The sequence below is a fragment of the Anabas testudineus genome, chromosome 18, assembly GCF_900324465.2.
Source record: "Anabas testudineus chromosome 18, fAnaTes1.2, whole genome shotgun sequence".
Taxonomy (NCBI): domain Eukaryota; kingdom Metazoa; phylum Chordata; class Actinopteri; order Anabantiformes; family Anabantidae; genus Anabas; species Anabas testudineus.
In genome coordinates this window covers 18,023,782-18,047,624 of record NC_046627.1, presented here as the reverse complement: position 1 = coordinate 18,047,624, position 23,843 = coordinate 18,023,782, and the positions used below count along the sequence as shown (strand labels likewise).

The 23,843-nt window shown below is 41.1% G+C and overlaps 1 protein-coding gene across 1 annotated transcript in view; it reads left to right on the top strand.

Annotated features, from left to right (window-relative positions):
- Nucleotides 1-20,798, top strand: part of LOC113157911 (NACHT and WD repeat domain-containing protein 2) — a 39,041-nt gene extending 18,243 nt beyond the window's left edge. Inside the window, exons 5-8 of the mRNA XM_026353569.1 lie at nucleotides 7,780-7,983; nucleotides 8,391-8,541; nucleotides 10,144-10,733; nucleotides 13,582-20,798. Of these exons, the coding sequence (XP_026209354.1) occupies nucleotides 7,780-7,983; nucleotides 8,391-8,541; nucleotides 10,144-10,733; nucleotides 13,582-17,466 (4,830 nt within the window). The 3' untranslated portion in view covers nucleotides 17,467-20,798. The remainder of the gene's footprint in view (nucleotides 1-7,779; nucleotides 7,984-8,390; nucleotides 8,542-10,143; nucleotides 10,734-13,581) is intronic.
- The last annotated feature ends 3,045 nt before the right edge of the window (nucleotides 20,799-23,843 follow it).

Here is a 23,843-nt window from a genome sequence, read left to right as displayed (position 1 = left end):
ATTGGGTTTGTATTGACTGCTTAATGGTTTCCATTTACAGTTTCAGCAAACTGACATGATGACTGCATTTCATTATAATTTTAACACATTTGATGTGAAATATTTTATAAATTTGGAGGTAAACAATAAACACATCATCTCCTGTGAAGATTTTGTAACAATAAACAAAGGTTACTGGGACCTCAGAGCAATATAACATGTGACATGTGTTTGAAAGTTCTGAACAAAGTGTGCGCACTTAGCGCACAAAGCATATGCAAAAAAGCAATAAACCAGAAACTAGTGGTACAACACATCCAAGACATCAGCTCACACATGTTAGTAGAAGCAGGAAGTGTCGTAACTTACCTTATTGGAGTGAAGCACCTTCCCAAGCAGAGTTATTTCAGTGTGGTTTGTAATTATGTCTCCAGGCCAGAGTGGGAATGACAAAGAATCAAACACAGTGAAGAAACGCAAACAGAAGCACGGCTAGTGTGGTGCACAAAGTCATTTTCTTTAAAAGCTGCTTTAAAGCCACTTAACCAACATGTGATCCCTTTGTTTTCTTTATCAAATGCTATATTAGCAGCAGGAGTGTTTCCAATAAAGTTAGCTTTTGATTTTTTTCTTCTTCTGTCAGTAACTTTGTACCACTAAGACCAACATCGCCACCAGCTGGTGATTCACATAGTCGCGGTTTTGTATTACATGTTACCACTCCGTCTTCCCATGTCGTTTCCTGTGTTACGATCGTTTCCTTGCTCTAGTGGTCCCTGCGCCTCGCCACTAATGTTGGCATTAATGTGTAGGGGTTCATGACTTTCTGTTCATGTGTGTTAAAGTTTCAGATTGTATCATGAAATACGATGTGAGGGCCTCTAAAGCCTATTGATATATTTTTGTGTGTGTATGTGTTACTGGGCTGCACAGTATGAGGTCAGTCAGGCTAAACTGGGCTGATCAGATCTGAGGTCGACAGAAATGACACAGCCTCCTCTGTTGTGCTGCAGGTTTGGTGTTTGGTTGTTGTGTTGTACATGCCGCACTGATTTCATTCATTCCCATCAGCCTCATCACCCTCTGTCCCCGCTGCAATTTCACCATCTTAACCCTGACTGACCCCGAGCAATACCACACTAACACACTAAGAGAAAGCAGACACACATAAACTCAGGTACGTGCACACACAGCTCGTTGTTCTCTCTCCCCTATGATTGGTTTTTATTCCTCACCCCTGCTTTCAAACACACATCCACATGGGCACATACAAACTCGACCCAAGGTGTTTTCTCTGTCACAAGACTGAGAATTAAGTGGGGTTTACTCTTAACGCTGCGTGATACAGACTCTTTACACCCTTCTACACCCCCACACACTAAAGAGACGTACACACATGCAGCTATAGTGCACAGCCTCCCCATCTGGCTGGTTAAATCTTTAATGGCATATTCTAGTGGTCCGCTCGAAGAGGAGTTTATGCTGAGGAGCCTACAAGAGCTACACAGAATTAAGTCCCATTCAGACATGTCAGAGCCAGCTGCTGCGGCCCCTGCAGCCCGGCTACTCGTCCTCACCACAGCCCCGTTTCCAGGACTGGAGAGCGCCGAGCTGCAGTGGTGGTGACAAGTCCTTTGATCAGAGACTTGGATCGTTGTTTATGACAGTTCTGGGTTGTCTGGGCCGTCTCTGGAGTACTGTTGTTTATTTTAACATGGTGCCAGACCTAGATAAATATATGTGAAGATCAGGAAAACGTCAGCAGAATTTAGGGTCTTGTTGTTTCTGCAGCAACAGAGTGGATTTCAATCCAGGCGTTCCAGTGTGTGTGTGTGTGTGTTTCTGTTTAGACTAATCACAGTCTCTCCTGTGCTGTTACTCCCCTCATTTTCATTTTTGCTCTTTGTTTTTTTTTTTTCTTTTTTGTTTTTTTTTTTTGTCTCTTTTAAACCAATTTGTTGACACGCCGCTGATGCTAGTTCATACACACAGGAATCGTTGGCGTCTCATGCTCAGCAGAACATCTCAAATGCTGCTGCAGTGTCCCCCCAACTAAACACACACGTACATGTGCACACATCTACTGTACTGTAGGAGTAGGTGGGGGGGGGGGGGGGGGGAGAAAAGCCGCTCTGGGGGTCTGCAGCTCACAACAACTGCCACTGAGCCCAAAGCATGGATCAAAAAAGGGGTAAACAGAGGAAGAAAATAATAATAAATTACGTCTGCACTGATTATTGATGTCAAAGGAAATAGAGGGGGTGTGATGTGCTTCTATAGCTGAGAAAAATAGATAAAGAGAGGGGGATGTGGGGAGACAAGGACAGGATGGGAATAACAAGCTCTTTAGAAACACTACAGAAAAATCAGAGAAACTGAATTGACATGCGTACTGTAGGTGTGTTTCTTGTTGCCCCAGAGGATCTGATCAACAGCAGGAAACCTCTTAATACTCATTCAGGGCTGTGAAGTCCCTCCTGTTCTTCTGTATCACAAAAAGCTTTGATATCTAGTCTCATCTATGTTTCTTTTATGCATTTCTGAGACTCTTCATCTCAACTTTGTTGCTGGAAATTAGGGAAAATATTGAAATGCATGTGATAACGAGGAACTTGATATCTGTTTCTTGATTGAAATTATGAATTATAATTTTCGATTTTATAGTTTTTTCATAGGAGGCATGTGTGACCACGAAGACTTAAAGTGGTCTCACTTCACAAGATGGAGCGTCAGCTGTTATATAACCGGCTTCTTACTGCATATGTCAGTTTCTTTTATATAAGTAAGAAACAATTGCAGCAAGTGTCTTTCAAAGGGCATGGCTGACTACAAGACAGGTGGCAGTGGAGGGTTGTTAAACACACACACATGCACGTAAAAAATGCACACACAGCACACCGTACCTGGGTGAGGGGGGCTTTTCTCTAACCTGTCGATGCAATAAAGCTGGTTTCCATGGCGATCGCAGGGGTTGGCATGGTGATGGTGTCATTGACCTGGAGATTAAGCATGACAATGAGCCTTGACTGGTTTTTTTTTTCCTTCTTCTTCTTCTTCCCTCTTCACTCTTCTGCTCTCCAACAATCTCAAATTCCCTCATGTAAAAAGCACTAAAACTTGATAAATGCCTTAAAGGTGCAGCCGCTCATCCAGCGTGTTGGCTGGTTCTTTCTACTTCCTGGCCATATAGTGGGTTTACTGTATGTAGGTAGATAGTTGAGGATACTGTAGCTTTTGCTTCTCCTCCATTCAACTCACATGATGTAACTGCAATGAGATAGCCTGGACCCGCTGGTTTACCTCTCAATTTGAGTAGAATTTGATATGCATACAGAATAATTGGTCTAAATTTCAGCAAAGAAGCAAACTTCGAAGGATCGAACAAAAGATTAGCAGTACCAGTTTGATGTAGGGTGATGAATCTGCTCTTGTGCAAAGTAAAATCAAAAGTCAACATGTATATTAAAGCTGGTTCTATTTTGTTTATCTTTATCATAAAGGATAAGGCTGGTTCTTTATTATTCTTGTTGTCAGGAGACCTCCTGATAGGCCAAAATCAACATTATGTCAGTCAATCTTAAATTCCTTGCAGCCCTTTCAACTCAAAACCAATTTGTTTCTTAATAAAGAAAAGAAAAAACACACAGAAAACAGAAAACGCAGCTTCCTGACTTACATAAACATGGCAGGGAAATGTGTATTTTCCATTAATGAAGAATCAATCAAGAAATCCACCTGTAGAAATCTGCTTTCCTGAAAATGAAACCAGGTTTCTTGTTTACATGACACTTAATAAGTGTAAATAAATTTACAACAAGCCCACTGTGACCTGGTTAGTTTCTGTACAGTAGGTGCATGTAAACACACAGATTTCTATTGAAGACTCACTAAGGGAAGCAGATGGGTGGTGTAGCTTTTAGAAGATGTTACTCATAGATGTTTTTAATAGATTTTGTAGAAAGGAAAAGCTACATTAGGGTTTTGATATACTAATAATTGGCCAGAACAAATTCATTGTTGGTTTGTTGTTTTTTTTTTTTGTGTTTTTTTTTAAACAATAAGAAAAAATAAATTAGCAGACTAGGCTAGAGCATACTGTATTATATCAGAATAGAATAAATCTTAGCTAAGCCCTGCTCTGTGACAGTATTCGTGCCAAACTCAGAATGAGAATTTCTCTGATCAGATCACGTTTCCTTTTTGAGCCACTTTCCCTCTGCAGTGCCAGAGCGTATGCAGCAAGCATCCGAGCAGTAGACTGTAGTTTTCATTGATTGATTGACCACGTGAGTGATTGATTTCTTGATTCATACTGCAGCTGTGTACAATATCTATGTCGTCTCTCCCAACTGGCTCATCAGATAAAGTGCACTTAGCCAGAGTATAAAACCCCCTACCAGGGATGAAAAGCCAGAGGAAGGAGGAGGGGGTGGGAGTGGAGGAGTGGAGCTAAAACTGGAATTGCATTTGGCCCCTATCTGCTTTGCTATTGTCACTTTAGCTTCCTGTGTTTCTTCCACCTGCGGCTGGTAAAGTGAAATAAGAACTACTGCAGCCCCTTAGTCCTCTCTCAAAAGAGGGACACACAAATACTGAACACACACACACACACACACACACACACACACACAGACTAGTGAAGTTCTAGCTTGTCAGCTGCTGTGCTGTAATCCACTTTAGACAGACTCGTTCCAGCCCTGCTCCCTGGCTTAGACGGGGGCTGTTAAAACCAGCCGACAAATATTTGGACATTTTTTTATAGTTTGGGTTTTGGAGAAGTCAAGTGGGTGACAGAAGTGACATTAGATCACACACAAGGGTAGAGCGATGGGAGGGAGTGTGTGTTGTGTATGTGCTGCGCCTCATTTTGTTATTTCGTTTTATACTAATCACAGTCTCCACACCCACCCACTCCGTTCATCCGGCTACGTCACCACGAGGCGAGCTGACAGAGACTTTGTCAGCAACTTGGAGAGTGACTGTTTTCCCTGATCCCCAGCTACACACGCACTGTTGGACTTTCTCTCTCAGGATTACTGTGATGTAGTTCAGCCTAGAGCCTCCATCCTCCACTGACACATCACTGCAGCACCATGACTCATACAGATCCACCCAAAGAGGCTGGATCAGGTGACCTGTAGGGCCCGTCACAGATTCTTAGAAGATCTAAGGTGTCCCTCTGAGGCAAGTAGCTCTGGTTTGGAGGCTGTTGTTGCTAAAGTAGGATTATTTGATGTAATGTAAGAACAATTTTGCAGCATCAAGGTGTTAATGTCCTACTACACGATCCATGACGAAAACCGGTGCATTAATGGATGTTTACAGTACGACACTTTAGCCTGCACATCAGTACTGGAAGATACTATATATAAACATCTCTAAAGCCAAGAACACAAGAGGAAAGATGTAAGAAATACAGCATATTGTGTCTTTGCTGGCTGTAATGTAAGCTGCTAATGTTACTGTTTTTACTGCCTACAGCAGCAACCCAAACTAACATCACATCAAAAAGCCAGGGGCATGTCACTCTGCATTATTTGATGGGGTTTCAGGTTACATTACTGAAAGCTCAGTTCACAATAGCACATTCACTGCATAGTGACTCCTGGATGATGATATATGTGTCACAGCAAAGGTTAACATTAGCTCATTGTTTGATTTGGGCACGGTGCTAAACTGTGGCAACCCCAGACGGTGTTAACCTAGATAACATTACTGTATGTTTGCAAGTTACTCCCGATGTGGAAAAAAAAAACTAAAATACAATCAACAAGTCACAAATCGAACCACTTACTTAGCTGAAAAGGATCCTGAACTGAAATAGCCACTTGTCCTTGGCAACGCTTTGAGGTTGAATCCAATACCAAAGCTTTTCCCGTCACAGTCGAAGCTAGCGAGCAGCTTGCCCTACTTATCTACAAAACTATTTACTTTGACAGAAAGAGAGCACAAAGAATTACAAACAGGGGAATTCACCTTCTCCCTCTATTGTATTAGTTCTGGCTTTAAATATATCTGTCTCTTATTTTGCTCACACATTAGCATTATTTTCTTATTAGGCTTCTTGTATCCTGGACACAGGAGAGTTCATTCATTATTTGGCATATTTTTATTTTTAAGTTTATTGATTTATTTCATTTTGTATCTTTTCTACTGTTTTTGCCTCAAAGTGTTGTATTTAGATACATATATTTATTCGACTCTACTGTTGCACAGCAATCAGTGTTTGCTAAATGCTTATATAATGCAAATTATGAGCTTGGATCCAAAATTAAATACCCAGCCCTGCAAGTGACACCTCCTCCTCCAAAACAACTGATGCGGTACATGGTAGCTCATCTTCTTCCATCCAAAAGATGCTGTAAAATGAACCTTTGATACCAAATTTGTGCAACATGGGCACAAAACTGTGTGAATGTTAATGAATCCACCACAGAGTAGGCCTTCCTACGGACCATGCCACATGCCTTCATCTGATTCTGCTTGTTCTCTGCATCTGTTCCCACTGCGAATGCCAAGGGAACGAGGAGTCCAACATGGAATGGTTTTGAAGCGTCGATGCCGTGAGCGCACCACCGTGGCTTTCCTGCTCATCGGAGCTCACAGTCATTTGGCTTGTACCTCACTCGCTCTGCATCTTCGGCCCGAGGCTTCAGCTGCAGCGAGTTACGACACATGGAGTAAAGATCAGTTGGTCATGTAGTGGAGGGTTCGGCCATTTGTTGCCCATTGCCCTTGAATGCACCACGAACCATGCACTGATCCATCCACTGGCCCATAATCAGCTGTCACTCAGAAAGCATGTGTGTGGAGTGGGTGATAATAGTGGGATGAAACCGTTTAATCTCACGGTGCCTACTTCTGCAGCTGCTGTGTTGAGTGTTCTGGTTTCTGACTTTAAAAAATCGTGTGCAAAGATTATTGATACTGGCTTTATTGTGTGTGAATGATGATGATGGAGGCTGCGGCTTGTGATGATAACGTTTAAGCACACTTAAATTGCATTTCACAGTCTTAGACATTATTCTCCCAAATCCACATTTCTCATTTTAATTAATGGGTTAACTTCTTTTCATTTAAAACAGTCCCATCTGTTCTATATATAAAGCAAATCTGCTCATTTTCTTAATACCACTGATTACTGAGCATTTAGGGAATTTGGCCAAGGCTGTGTGTATTTTACATAACAGTATGTCATTCAAACATTAGCTGTGCAGCAGCAGAACAAATCTGCCTTTTCCTACTGAAAATGAATGAATGAATCATGGAGAGGGATTGATGTTGAATCCCTGTGCTTTTGTGATACCAGCCAAAATGTCTCTGTCGCATCAGACGAGTACTGAAAGCTGCGCCGAGTGTTCAGATTTTACCAGAATCAGAATCATGCTCAGTTTTAAACGGTTTTACTCCAACAAGAAACACTTTCTGCTGTGTATGGGAACAGAGCGTCTACATTCGCTTATATGTACACTGTACAACTACCATGTGACTGCGGCGTAAATCTATTTCCATCCATGATACAGCTGCCAGTATGCACCACAGTGCACACAGAGTGGGGATTGCGGTGGCGACTACATCCCTGCTGTCACAAACTGGCTGCTCGATTTCCCAGCTGCACCGCAGTTGCCCCTGTGGCTCTGAAATTGCACTGTGTGCATCATTGACTCCGCCATTCACCCTGCGCCAGTGATTCACAAAATAGAGCCCTAAAATAGTTTGAAGGACGGTGATACATATTTCGTGCCTATTTCTCTTCACCTTCCCTGCCCTATGACTTTCTTTTGCTTCCTTCCCCACAAGGGTCTGGTGGGAGAAAAGTACGGCAGCATCCGAGTGCCGGGGGAGGTGGAATCGGCCGAGTTTGAGATGATCTTGGATGCAGCTGTGGAGGCAGGGCTGGACACACACATCTTGGAAGAGTGGTACTGCAGGGATGAAAACTCGGTGCCACCCGCATACTACCTCAAACCCAAAGCCCAAATGCTTAAGAACTACCAGAACTCTGTAAGTCCCAACTAAGCAGCCACTCTGAAATGTTATTGAGCTTCTTTGTGTCTTATTTTACCCACATGAATGTCCTAACTTGACTTCCACCAGGCTTTTAGAGTGCTGATAATTCTTCCTGTCCTTGAGCTCTGTGGGAACATTTCATACTCACAAACTGAAAAGAAAAACAACTTGAGTTTGACTTTGTGAGCAAATGTTTTTTTTTTATCTCAGGCAGTCCTCAAACCTTTTGAACTTTATAGAGATTAAAAAGTTAATGTTGCTAATATAAAACAGAACATGTTCCCACTGTTATTGAACAGCTTCTGCACAGAGAAAAACAACTTTTCCTCTGTACACGATGAGAGTCCTGCATCTAAACCGTAAACTCTCACTGTCCTCTGACTGCCCCCTGTCCCGCGTAGATGGAATCTAGCAGCGCAACCAAGACCAAGAATGACAAGGCCTGGAGGAACGTGTCGGAGGAGATCAAGAGGATCTTCCGAACAGCGGTGCTGCAGCTTCAAGAGAAGGGGACCATGAAGAGCGCTCAGGCCAAGAAATTTCTTTGCTCTGGTTAGTTTCAGGTCGACTTTGTCTTTCTTTTTCATCTTTTCACGTCACATCTTTTGATATGTTCTTTTCAAGTTGGATGATGTCTCACTCTCACTGTGTGATAGCTAGCACGCTCCGACCTGTCTGAGTTTTTTTTTTTTTTTCCATCCTGTATTACATTTTTTGACCTATCGTTTGATTTCAAAATGTAGACACATATGATAGGTAAAATGTCCAATGTAGCCTTTTCTGTTCATGTGATCTGTTCAATGTGTAGATCATTTAGTCAGCAGATTAATTAAGTGTTAAATAATTAAGAAAACAATCCAGAAATAAGCATCCCTTGCTGGACAATGGATCTAATGTACCCTAAAAAAAGACACTGGTTTTTAATATAACATTAACCTTTAGGTAGAATAATCACATGGCTGTGTATTACATGAATGATGCTGTTGTTTTCAGTGTCACCTATTTATGAAATTGATAACATGAGATGAGATACAATCAGAGCCTGTCAGCCTCGGCTCAGCAGATGACAGTGACTGATCGATCATATCGTATGTTCAGCTCACGGTAATTAATCCAACCAGCACGTTGCAGTGTCAGACTGAAAAAGAAAACGTTTCTGAAGAGTTTTCCTTAGTAACTTTTCAAAAAACAACCTTTTTTTTCCACTGTACGTTTTAATATCATGATGCTAATGTTTTGGTGATTAGCAGACTAAATGTTGAGAAACCCTGCTGCATGTTGGCCTTCAGTGTGGCTGTTAACATCACTCGTCATTTTCACTTCTAAACAGTTATTCTCAGTTTTTTTTATGCATCTGACAATTTCTCCCACAGCTTATTTTCACCCTGTATCATGCTCTTCATCAGTTCCTGTCTCTAAATAATTGGTGGGAATCACCCAGTTATTACTGGATACTGCGTATCTTGTTATTTCCTCAAGCTGTCGTTGTGAAAGATGATCTAAGCAATATGTTGTTTGAATCTGATCACAAGCTTCATTGACCTGTGCCTGTCCTGGTTTTGGAGTCTAGACACATCACTGAAATGAATAATACAAAGCTAGTTAGGCGATTTCAAGTTTTACTAGTTCATATTAAAAGGAAGCTTCTCTTTGGTGTCAGGAAAGGAAACTGCATTTGTTATGCACCTTAATGAGCACACTGGGCTTTAAGCGGTGCTCAATTGTGCTATAGAGAGGAAGTTGCGCCGTCTCCTGGAACTCACAACTTTCCTTTCACACTTTTTTTCTCTCTCCCACCTAATTATCAGGCTACAACGTCAGGCTACAACAGGAGATGCTGGCAGAAGTTCAGTCAGCTGGCTCTTTGTGGGAGAGCCCATGATACAGTTCAGCAGTGCTGGCTTATGTAATGCTATCAACTTTTTTCTTCTTAAATGAGCCTCATGTGAAATGTATCTAATCAGAGGATAAATGCTTCCAAAATCTGTTTAACTTTGCTCTTGAAAAAATATAAATCCTTTGCAAGCTGTACTTTGTTTTTCTAGCTTCTCGGAAACAAGATGATAGAATTAGGCCATTTTTCAATCCTCCAAACACAGTGTAGTAGGTTTTCTACCTACTAATTTAACAACTATGTATTTTCTCTCATTCCAGCCTTGGAGGATGAATTAGACTTTGCCCTTGGGAAACAAACTCCTGCCTTTCTCAGGAAATGTGTCTGCTACATTCGCAAGATCTCCAACTTTGACCGGTTTGCCAAGCTTCCCGAGATGGCCCGATACATGGACATCGTGGTCAGCGGTGATCGCGTCATGCGCAACCAGGAAGCCTACGAACGCCTTCTGAAGGTACGAGATGAGTTCATCCCGACAGTTGTTGCTGCCTCCAACCTCCGCGTCTATTCCTCCGTCACCCACTGTGACATGAAGCTGGGCTACTCCCAAGAAGTGGAGAGCCACTATGTGGAAGGTCTGTGTAAACAGTTCTATGAGGACATGGTGGATATCATCCAAGCCACAGTCCAGCAGAACTTTGACACAGAGACGGACCCACTGTACGATGAGATCCTGCAGCACCTCTCTCTCTGTAAAAGCTATGCAGCCCTCTACGAGTACAAGACTGAGTCGTTGGATTATGTGCAGGAGTATCTTATGCCATCCAAGGGGAGCAGAATGAGCCCTCTGGTGGTGTATGGAGGTCCGTGCACTGGGAAGACGCTGCTGCTATCTGAGGTTGCCAAACAGGTGAGACATGAGAGAGGACATTCACAAACTATGTTTTTTTATTTCATGTGATCCCCGACCATCTTCTTGGTTGCACTCGTCTGTCTCGCTGTCAGATCTGAGCATGTGTCCATTTTTGTACAACAGGGGGCGTGCAAACGTTCATCTCTTCCATCAAACGCTTGCTTGACCATCTGTGTGTCCACCTAGAGACAGTTCACGTACGTGTGTGTAACATCCATCAAGCTGCGTTTGTGTCCGTGTGCACGTCTGTCCACACCTGCACTTGACTCGGTGTATGTGGGTTTCCTCATTTTCAACATCTGTGTGTGAACATCTATAATCTATAGTATTTGTTTCTTACTGGGTACATGTGCGTGTTAAAGCTTGTATCTGTGCTAATGTAACACATTCCCTTTTCACTCCGCGTCTTTGTATGTGCCATCTGGCTGCCCGGCTCCATTAGGATCACACCATAGCCAAGATCTCACAGCAGGTGTCCACATATCTGCTCCCGGTGTCCAACCTTTGCAATAAATGTCGTATTAATAAGCTAATTTATTAACCACTGTTCATACAGTATCATCCAAGTTCAGTTTACTTTAGGGGTAACAAATGTTACAAGGTACAATAACACCAAGAAAACAAGGCAACACAAAAGATGATAATCATGAATAAATAACTCTCAAACCTCAGAGTTAAAGTTACAGGAGAAGTTAGACAAGATATTTAATTAAAGAAGTTAAATGAAGTGAAGAAGGTGGCAGCAGAATGGTTTATAACTTCAGGTGTTTACACACACGCACATGTCCAAGGGTGGAAGAGGTCAAAGCACGTCTTTCTTCATTGTCTTTCAACAACGATGGATAATGTGGAAATATGTCCTCTAACCAGTTATTTAAGTAGATATTTGTACAATTAGCTTTTAATGCAGTGCAACAGCTCCAAATTTATATATGTTCAGATCACCGTGTCTAACTTGTCACTTATCACATAATACAGTATTTTTTAAATAAGTTTTGCCCACACAGAGAAGACTGACTAACAGACCGACAGATTTATCACTCAGCCGTATTGTGAGTGGGCTGTGTTTTATCTGTTTTTAAACCGTGCACCTCATTATTAGTGGAATGGGAGCGAACAAGACCAATTTGCGTATTTGTTTTTGGTGTAATTGTTTGAACTTGCTTCTCACAACCATATTGTCCATAAGAGTGGGTGTCCACTGTTTTAATCTCTGTATCTTCAGCACATGCATCAAGTTAAATAAAAAAAATAATAGTTTGAAATCTGTGTGGCACTGCTGTGTGAAGGGGAAAGTGTGTAATTAGATTTAAGGCAGAGTAAAAAAGAGCAGAATTGATCTGAGGCTACTCTGTACTCAAGTCCACGGGGTGTGATTCACACCTAACCTGTTTGATTTGGTTTGATTCATCTGAACCCTGGAGCATTTATGAGCTTAGTCCACAACCGGTGCACTAGAAAATACAGGTATGTGTAGTGTCAGCAGAAAATGATGAATTTATCTTTATTAATCTTGTGATTAGAGTGGCCATATCCGTCCTTAGTATCACAGGATGTTAAAGTCGGTTGTGTAATGTATAAAGAATAAGTGTCAGCATAAAGCAAAGTGCACAAATGTAGGTCTATAATTTGTGAACATAGTAGTTGGTTGTGGGAGAAGTGGGATCACTGCTCCCTTTAAAGCTAAATTATCATTTGTTATATTCGCTCAAATAAGTCAAATTTGACTTGACTTGATTTTAAATCAGTTTTCAACATGATATGCTAAATTAAGTAAATAATAAATACAATTAATACTTAATGGCAATTCAAAACAATATTATAATAATATGTGTTATTGTTTTCCAGATGAGTCAGTGCTTTTTGACTTTGTGTACATATCATAGTTACATATCTGAGTCCGAGCTGGATCTCTACAACGGATACACAGTACAAGAACATGGAAATGTTTGTGTTTGTATCACAACTTAAATTAGCACAATAAGTGTAATATGTGCCAGATGATAAATGACACTAGTTGCTAAATAGACTATTACAGCATAATATACAGGAGTATTTAATGGCTTCCTAATAGTGCAGTTACTGCTTTGGCACAGTTAGAGAATATTGCCAATTCAGGAATGAGTCTTAAGAGAATCTGCTGATTACCGCTCTCAGGATAATGGCTGGTATTTACTGTATGTAAGTCGGTCAGTCAGGTTAATTGAAGTTGTGCAGACTTTCATTTATACATGTTTGTAATAGTGAGAATTGGGCTACTGAAGCTGAATCTACTGAAGTATCAAGATTTAAAAATAACATGTTTAGTGGAGGTTTAGTTTTTGCATTAAACATTTATTTACAATTTGAATATGTCTCTGTTGTACGTGTTTGTGTATCAAATGCGTGTTTGTGTACTGCAAATACTTAACTAAATGTGTGCAAAATACAAATAGCTTTAAGATATATAGAATAGCCAAATGTGGAGTAGGCGTCATCCCTGTTGCCCTAGAAGTGTCAAATAACCTCTTCATGTCTCCCAAAATCCCAGCTGAACCGTTTAATGAATTCATGAATGAAATTATAATATCAATGAGACCTCAAAAGTGGAGTTGTGTTCATTCACAATTCTTCTGATAAAAAAGAATATTAATATATGAATTACAATCTACATATTAATGACTTTTAGAATGACTAAAGCTATTAAAATTTAATTGAGGTTTATCTATTTTTCTGTCTAATATAAGTATCTCTGTTATTAAGAATGAATATTTACAGAACCCAATCATAAAAAATATGTTCCACTGCATATTTATTTTAAAAATCTTTTTGTTCTGTTTTTTTTTTTTTCTTTTCTATTTTTTAGGCCTACGCATGGCTGCAGAAAGAGATGGGTCCCGAAACCGACCCGGTGGTCATCGTTCGTTTTATTGGCTCAACCCAGCTCTCAACAGACCTACGCACATTCCTCCAGAGCATCTGTGAACAGATTGCAACAAACTACCGCTGCCTGATTCACTTTTTGCCTAACAAGATCCAGGAGATGAGGGAGCTCCTGATCAACCTTCTAGGGGAATCTTCATTCCACAGGCCCTTGGTCATCATCCTGGATGCCCTGGAGCAGCTTTCAGATGCTGACGAAGCTCGCAAGTTGTGGTGGCTACCAATTCACCTGCCTAGGACTGTCCGCATTGTAGTGTCAACATTGCCCAATAAACATGGCATCCTGCAGAAACTGCGACACCTCATCCATGATGAAGGATATTATGTGGAATTAATTCAGAGAGACCGTAAGGTCTGCAGCCAGACATTAAAACAGCAGTTGCTGGGGGTGAAGCGGAAAGTCACCTCAGGCCAGCAGATATATGTAAATGAAGCACTTGCTAAGTGTACGTTACCCATGTTTGTGAACCTCATCTACAGAGAAGTAGTTCACTGGAGGTCCCACAAAGATGTGGATGACAAGTCTCTGTGCTCCACAGTGCATGAAAGCATAGAGCATCTATTCTACTCCGTGGAGAACAAATTGGGCCAAAGATTTGTCTTCAGAGCATTAGGGTACATCACCATGGCCAAGGCTGGACTAACGGAGGTCGAGCTGGAAGATATTCTATCTCTTGATAACATTGTCTTAGGTGATGTCATCGTCGCAACTTACCTTAGAAACCCTTTGAGGATCTCATATGACTTGGTTGCGAGGCTCAAAGAGGAGCTTGAGGGTTATCTGGTCGAACGCCAAGTGCGTAACGTCACCCTGATGGTCTGGGCCAACAGACACCTTCATCTTATTGCCCAGAAACTGTATCTTAGCAATGAGGAGGATGTGCATCAAATGCACAGCCTTCTTGCGGAGTACTTCCTAGGTGCATGGTCAGGAGGCAGGAAGAAGATCTTTACTTACGATAACAACCACTTCACGTCCCTGAACATATCTCACCACAAAAACCCTCACCATCAACAGTCCCATGAAAAAACATGTTCTGACAAGTATTCCTATGACAGGCAGACTCCAGAGCAGCCTTGGGTGTTCCAGTGTAACCTCTTGGAGCCTGACATTTTCTTTGTCAACCATAGAAAGATGACAGAGCTCGTGTACCATCTTTCCAGGAGTGGGCGCACTGATGACCTCATGTTCGGTGTTATAATGAACTTCAGCTGGCTCTATACAATGATCAAGATTGGTCAGTTTGAAAAGGCTTTAACAGACATTGACCTAGCTTACAGCTATACTCAAGAAAAAGAACTGAAGTTCTTGGCCACCACTCTGCGTAGCATCAAGGTAAAAGTGCTAAAGAACCCAGCATCATTGTCTGCAGAATTGCAGCAAAGGCTTCTGCCAGTTGTCACCTCCCTCCCAAAGCTCAGACATCTCCTCCTGGAGTGTGACAAAGATGGGCCGAAGTACTGCTCCATTGTGCCTCTCCACTCCTCTATGGATGTCACTTACAGTCCAGAGAGGCTTCCTCTGTGCTCTAGCTACATGCAGATTGTGGAGATTTTGCCCACATTAGCTCCAAATATAGTCCTCGTAGCCTTGGAAGACGGGTCTGTCAGTACCTGGGATGTAGAGAGCAGGCAACTTCTAAGACAGATCGACACAGCCAAATCTGTTGTGCTGGGAATCAGGCTAACTACTGATGAAAAATATCTGGTTGTGGCCACAACCAAAAACACGCTGCTCATATATGATAATCACAAGTCCTGCCTTTTATCTGAGGTTGAAATCAAGGGGTCAAAGCATGGTGGCATTACTGGCGGGGTGGCCTTCATCAATGGTTTCACTTTGTCAACCCATCATGCTTTGGCTTGGCTTGAAGCTAGTAAAGACGTCAACGTCATTGACCTACTCTATGGTTGGCCTCTCTACCAGTTCCATTGCTGGTACGAAGTGACTTGTGTCCAGTGCTCTCCAGATGGAATGTATGCCTTCTGTGGCCAGTACCTCAACACTGCATCCATCTTTCATCTGGGAAACGGGGACAAGCTAGCAACTGTCACCTCTGAGTTTTCTGGGGGGTTTGTAAAGTCCATTCTGGTTCTAGACACCCTATTCCAAATGGTGATGGTTGACAATGAAGGCAGTTTGTCAGTATGGAACACCAAAGAGATCACTAACCCAAGGCTGATGGAGGATTATGACTGTAGAGGGGATGAGAGTGAAGTGGTGGGCATTGAGCTATCTGAAGACCAGCGCTCCATTCTCATTTGCAAGGCCAGAAGTATTGAAGTTCTGGATACAAAAGTATGGAAAATGGTGGAGAAGTTTAAAGCCAAACGTAGTGAACGATTTGTAGCTGCTGTTCTCTCCAAAAATGGACAAAGCATTGTGGCCTCCATGGAGAACACCTCTTCCATCTTTGTCTGGAGGCGTGACAGTGGACAGTGCATGGCCAGCCTGATTGAGATCTCAGGGGCTATCGTCAAACTCATTAAATCAGTCCATCATAACTTGCTGCTTTCTGTTGCAAGCAGTGGAGTACTGTCTGTTTGGGACATTGATATAATCACCGCCATGTCCAATATCGACAAAACAGGCAAGAAGATCCAGACCTTGCAACTGTCTGGCAGAGAGGATTACGTGTTTACAATGGACGGTTCAGAGGCTGTCCACAAGTGGAACTTCAGCACCGGCTTTATTGAGACAGTCTTCAAGCACGAAGGCGTAGTGGAGAATTGTGTTCTTACCTCCTCAGGGGATCTGATGGTGACTTCAGATGACAAGTCCAGTCAGTACATTTGGCAAACCAACACGGGAGAAAATATTTTCCGCATCAATGGACAAAGAATATCACAACTGCTAATTACGCACAACGACCAGTTTGTTGTGTCTCTCTGTGAGCAGAATGCTTCCAGAGTCTGGAGGCTTGCGACTGGTCACAAAGTGTGCAACATTTTAGTCACCCTGCAGAATGCAGTGATCACCACAGCAAACACTTTCTTAGTGGGAACCTCCAAAAACAAGCTCCTCGCGGTTAGCCTGTGGTCAGGCAGCGTATCCAAGAAGTTTGTCTGTGATGATGGTATTACCATTGTCAACTTCAAGCTCATACCCGACTGCCCTGACTGCGTAGTGTTCATCACATCCACAGAAACCGTGTTCATCTGGAGTGTGGCAGATGAGTCCGTTTGCAGGCGAGTCCAGTTGCCAACCAACTTCCTCAAAAATCTGGAGGACTTCCAGATTTCTCCCAATGGAAAACTAGGAATTGTATCCAAAGGGGACGAGAATATCAATGTCCTGGACCTTCACAGTGGGAAACTAAGGCTTGTCCATGCTGCTGGTATAATCTGGCGACAGAAATTATCGAGAGATGGACGTTATCTAGTATACGTCTGTTTCCGGAACTGTGATGAAGATGACGATGCCGGTGTTGTGTCCAACCTGATTGTGATGCGCCTTGCTGATGGTAAGAGCATCGGCACATGCTCGCTGTACAAGACGCCAACCTTTCTGTCTCTGTCCCAGCGAGCACTAAACATCATCATTGGCTTCGAGGATGGCAGCATCGGCACTTACACAGTAGTGGACAGAGTAGACGCCGCACTCAAGATAAAGATAGCCACGTCCAACAGCCGACAGATTGTCAACAATGCCTCACAGAAGGTACGGCCTAAGTGCGGTAACCATTCCTTTAAGAGTGTTGCCGACTGCATTTGGAGGGAGTCAACGGAGGTGTTCTCCAGGGACAGCCCCATCAACGTGTCAGACTCCGGGGAAGGTGAGTCGATCACGCCTACAAAAAAAGATTGAAATGCTACAGAGATAGATGGATAACTAGTTAGAACAAGGGGTGGAGAAAGGTAATGACGATTAGACTCTCTGGGGTTGCAGTTGATTCTTGTTTACAGCCACGTGATTCAGCTGCAGATGTCAGCCCTCTGGGTAGTTAATGGGCCGACCATTTTAACGCTGCACTCAAATTATGTATTACTTACTTCCAACTTATGATACAGTTTTGGTTTGTTTTACACATCAAGACTGTTAGAAAGATATTTTTCTTTTTTTTTTCTATTTCTTTTTTTGAAAAGAAGAAAAATGTAAATTATGTGAGGTATTAGTTGCCATTATGTGTCCTTTTGCATTTGAAGAACAAAGTTATTATTGAGATGTCTTGGTCAAACATTTTCAAAGCCATTCCACTAATTTTAGCTACTTTCATTGTACACATTGTATACATCTTTATTTACATTGTACACATTAAGCCATAATGTTGTTCTTAAGAGTATATTTATGTTTGTAATTACATCAGTCGGTACTGTACAAACAGGAAGAACTATGAACATATGTACATATCTCTTTTTGGCTGCTGCAATTTGTGCAACTCCTTAAAATGTTAAGTTGTGCTTAATGCAATCAAAGTGAGTGCCTGGAACTTAAAATGTTCTTTATGTGCAGATTACAAGATTTATGAAAATGCAGGGAATTTGTAAACACAGTATACACACCGTTACATAATACTTGCATTGACGTTAAATCTGAACGCTCGGTCGAGATCAGTCAACAACACAAGAGACGGATAGCATTGCTCCTTGTAATGGCAGAAATTTCTTGGAACAGTTTTCGTAAATCTGATGTGAATTTACCTGCAGTTCCATCAATTTGTGTGCTGCTCGTCTTAAGGGAAACACCACTATTGAACATACAGTGTAGCATAGCACCATACACGTTCGCGCCTTAACCAGTGTACTTGCTTTAGGTTTAGTGGAGTTTGTTCAAATGTTCCAGTAGAAAAGGACATAGTTAGACCAGTGTTTCACTGAAACGACTTGGCCGTGTGAATATATTTAGAGGTTTAAACTGTAGGTGGAAGCACTTTGAGTGGTTTGTGCAAAATTATTAGATTTATTCATATGAAACATGAATTGTATAACTTGTTCAAAGTGATTTAGAGTTGTCTTAAAACAGGTTTTGGATTTGCCTACAAGAATACACAAGGCCATCCAGGTACTTACAGGCTACTGCTGACATGATAGTCTCTCTTTATGTCTGGTATCGTTAAAAAAAACCTTTTTGTACCCGTACAAAAGAGATGTCATCATCCTAACAACTGACATCAGAGACAAGCAATTCGATCATATCAAGTTCAGAGAGACTTTGGGCGTCTGAGTTGTTGTTGTTCAAAAACTATTTCAAAATATTTGTTTGTATATCAGCATTTGTACATAAGAAAATGCTCAGAAAAAACAGCTTTAGTGTAACGAGTAATAGCAGATTCAAAGCAGAAAGTTGCCTCTTTACTATCAAGAAAGAAAATCCAAACAAACTCTTTAAAAAATACAATACAGTATGTTGAAATCTGTACTCCGATGTTCACGTAAGCATTTGTACTCAGTGCATGTCACTGTTGACGATAGGTTTGTATAAATACTATTTAAACATTCTCTCTTTTTCTCTACAAATACAAATCTTTCCCACACAATCAGTTTTGTGGCAGGCTCCAAAATGTTGTTATACAACCACAGGTTTTGAAATTGTTTAATATTTCACAAACTCTAATTCTTTCTGACCGTTATATAAGCTTAAGTATGAAATAAAGGCTGTTAAGATTATTTCTGGTTTATTTCAACCTCTTGTATTTCCCATAAATGTGACCACTTAATTTCAGGAAATGGGGACTCTCAAAACACACGCTGGCTCCTTCAGTTTCCTAAAAAAATATATTACAGTAATTCCAGACTGTCTCTGACTAAAACTACACACAGAAAAGTGGCATCCTCAGCGGCCAAACAGTCATTATACTGATTTATATAAGGTCTACATCCAGATCTCCGAATGACCTGTTAACAAACTAGTGTGAGCAGCTGAATATAGGGTGATCAGATCAGCTCAGATCAAATTAGCAAATAGTTCATGTGAAAATCACTTAAAAATTATCTTTTATTTTTTAGGGCAGGAGCCAAATACTTGATTATTCTGATATTTGTTCTTTGTTTTCAGTTTTGATATTTACTATTTGCACTTAATTTAATGCAGAACACTAATTATTTAGGAATGAGAAATAATCTCTAGCTGTGGCGTCTATCTCAGCCGAAAGGGGAGATGTAAGCGATGTTGGATGTGGAAGCTCTGGAGCCCAGAAATCGTGTTTGGGACAGCCCGGTTATTTGGACTGCTGCAAGAGGCGTATGCTGGTTGGTCCCATACACATCATGTCCTCGTTTCCTCAAATCTTCAATCAAAGGTGGCAAAAGCCCATAGTAGAGTCACAGTAGCCACATTTGTGGGAAATACATGGGAAATAAATCGCATTTATCCTTCCTTAAGATCTGGTTTACCGGCACTTTACGAAGAATCAGCTTGCAGGTGCCGTGAGAGCGTTTTTCAAAGTCAGTAATAATCCTGAACTTAATTTGTGTTCTGCAATTTTGAGCTCCGAGGCTAACCATATGCCAGGCTTCACCGAAACAACAACCACACACTTACACTTTGATATATACTTTTCAAGGGCTATTCCATCTTATTGTACGTTTACTAGGTTTGAACTGTTGAGATAACAGCCCTTGGATGATTTCAAACCAGGTAGCAGCATCAAGCTTTAAAATACTTTATTTCCCTACATCTGAAGAGTTTCTAAATTAAAAAAAAAGAAAGATATTATATCATGTAATTGCCAAAGTCCCAATTCTAGTTTGTGTTTCAGTTTGTTGTCTCATTTGTTTTTGAGGCTTGTACTGTAATGATATTGTTACGAAAATTGTTTCAGTGTTCTACTGTGATTATGTTTATGATAGAGAAAATGTGCTATCTTTGCTAAAAAGTTTAAAAAGTTAAATTAAAAAATATATTGGAATGCCAGTTTAAGAGTATATTTGAATGTGTCCTTATGAAAGCCAGTACATGGTATTATTGTATGTTAAGTAACTTGAATGACTTTTAATAACTTACATGTTTGCAACTCATAGTTGACATACTGGTAATGAATGTTTCTATGGTATTCTTTGTATTGTCAGGACTGACTTACCTGTTTAGAGATTTATATTTTCATAAATGTTGTACTTACATTTTGTTACAGAGTTGTTTAACTGGAATTCAAACGGAAAAGAAACTTATGTCTGAAGCAATATGAAACTGGTGTGTATGCATTGTTTGTATGAAACATTTTAATGTAATAAAAACGGTTCACTTTTTGCCTCCACTTCACTGCCTCGGGCTTTTTCCCTCTAATTAGAGGCTGCTACAAGTCTCTGTGATCATGTTTCTGCATTTAGACCTAAAAATGTTTTTATTTACAGCAGATTTCAGACCAGACGATGACTGACGCAAATAAGCTATGGTCTAATTGGCTGCAATTACCCAGCACCAAACTACTTGTAGCAGGAAGTTGACTTGCAGAGCATGCTCAGAGGTGATTTATTTTTGTTTATTTGTTTGTTTGTTTTTTTGTCGGAAAGTCGGAAAAAACCCTGACAGCGCTGACAGCCTCAAACACACTCCCTTGCAGAACAGATTGAAATTGATTTGATAGGCCAGTAATTGCTCTTCTGCGCTTGATGCCGAACACCAGACAAGTGTGGTGAATATTTCTCCAACACTGGCTGACGCTGTCATTTTAATTAGCCAGTGCATGGGTAGTGCACCTGTACAGTGCCCTACACCAAACACACACACACACACACACACACACACACATTGAGGCACACAAACCTGCAAAGTAAACACATCCAAGATTCTAGCTGTGATTGGCCAATAAAATCCTGTTGCTTTGGGCTACCATTTTAATTTCCCAGCGGTGTCACTCTAAGCCAATCTCTGTACGTGTGCGAATGTGTGTGTGTGTGTGTGTGTGTCCTGTCTCCACGGCAACATCAGGTCGACAGCGGTGACGGACTCCACCACGCCTCTCATTGTAATGATGGTGAGCTCATGTCTGTTGGCTACCGGGGCTGCCTCCAGTCCTTATGACAAAAAGGGCTCGGCTATCGCTAGCACATTCCACCTGCAGCCGCACACAGGCGTGCAATTACACCACTTGTTTGTGGAGCAGGAGGTCTCTACAGGCCAAACAGTGTGTGTGTGTGTGTGTGTGTGTGTGTGTGTCCTACAGTAGGTACAGTATGACATTGCTCCTGTTTACTGAGCTTAATATAGCCACTTCATTGTCAGCAGCATCTACTCTAAAGCCACAGCCTGCCTTTTATCATTTTTCTGTTTTTTTCATCTTCAACCTGTGTTTTCAGCGGCGGGGGAAGCCCGTATTTTTCTCTCTCCCTCTTTCCACTCTCTGCCAAGCCAGATAAACCAGCCACGACTAAACACTTTAACCTCACTGGCAGCTGAAACTGATGTAGAAGGAAGTCCCTGCACGGCATTAGGACAAAAAATACTCCAAATTCTCTTGACGAACTAAAAAACCTTGGACCAAACGTGGCACGGGGAAATCACAGCAATTTTTAAAGAGCTGTCATTCTCATTCATCGCCTCTATGATAAACCCCAGTTGGGGAAGATAACCACCAGGATGGCGTGACCTAATTCTTCTGAAGCTCTCCTCTCCGACTCGAGTGCTGTTTCAGGTGAACAGTGGGAAATGAGAGATGTTAGAAATGCCGTGTTCCTGTGATAGGTTAATGAGATTAGAGCCTCCACACTCTGCGCTGCTACATTTAGGGAATTTCAGATCCATATGCACAGAGGAGATTAAATGTGTGCTGTGTAAAATGTTTAATACATCCATAATCTCTAGTTATAGTTTATTATTACTGTAAATTAAAACTTGTGTCAATGCTGGCGGACAGGACACGTTATAAATAAAATATTTAAATAAAAATCAAAAACAAAAAAAAAGGGTTTGAAGGCAAACTCCCGTTCAGCTATCTGCCGAAGTCCATTTAGTTTTCAATAAAAATGATCAAAGGTACTACCTTCAGTATAAAGTTATTCAAAATATTATTATTATTATTATTATTATTATTATTATTATTCACGTCTTACTTAAAGTTAGATAAAATAATTGATACCACCCACATAATTGTTAATCTTTTATAAATAAGGCTACTGTACAGCCAGTTGTTGGTTAGCTTAGCTTAGCAGAAAGACAAACAACCTACCAATGTCTTTAAAACTCAATATTTAACATGTTGATCTGTAGAAAAACCAAAGTCTAAATTACATTACAATTATGTTGACCATCTTTAAGCTAAGCTAACGTATCCTACTTTACAGACATGTGCGACAGTAGTATCACTTTCCCACTGTGAATAAACACATTTATTTATATAGTCATTTATTCGAACATTTGGTTACGCTCCCTCCTCGGTGCCAAAGTTTCCTTCTGGTCTCTCACAGAACTTTTGTCTCAAAAAGAAAAATGTAAAACAGAGGAGGCAGTGGAGTAAAAACAGCGATGGGAGGAATTTATGCGGCGCCACTGACCGTATCTTTGAAAACGTCTAAAAAAGGGCTCTATTTTTTCATCTGACGTGTCACATTGTTGTCATGTTTGGTGCCTTTGCCAGAATGTTTGCTACCATCCTGTCAGTGGCAGCCAGAGCGAAAAAGCACATCCAGTGTTTTCCAATGATGTTCGGAGTATTTTCCTATCCAGCAGCCTGTGTGTGTGTGTGTGTGTGTGTGTGTGTGTGTGTGTGAAAACCCTCATACCTTCACATTCACAGACACATAGTCACGAGTAAATGTGTGGACATGAAAACAACCCCACGCACATACACATGCATGCATTTACACTTACATGTTCATTTTTAGCTCATTTCAGCTGGACTGTCAGAAGAGTTAATCATCTTTTTATTGCACTAAAAGGTCAATTTAGCCTGTTTTTAAAGCGGTGTGACACAAAAACAGTCCACGCCGATGCTTTTTTTACTCATTACCTCACACGTCTTTGTTATAGTTTTACAACATCTTTGTTAGACAGGATATGATTTCTGTTTCTGACCCCCACAAGGATAAACTTACTTACTGTAAACACACAAACCAGTTTTTCTGTTGTCTGACATCATTGGGGAAGTTTTGTGTCTACCAAGTCATCCAAAACACTCCCTTCCTGCAACACTTCTGATGCATAACTCCTGAAAAAAAGGACAAAAATGACAGTTGGATTACAGAATTTGTTCGTCAAACCATGCCACTATTTAAACAACATTTATTTTACATCCTGCTGTTTAAATGTTG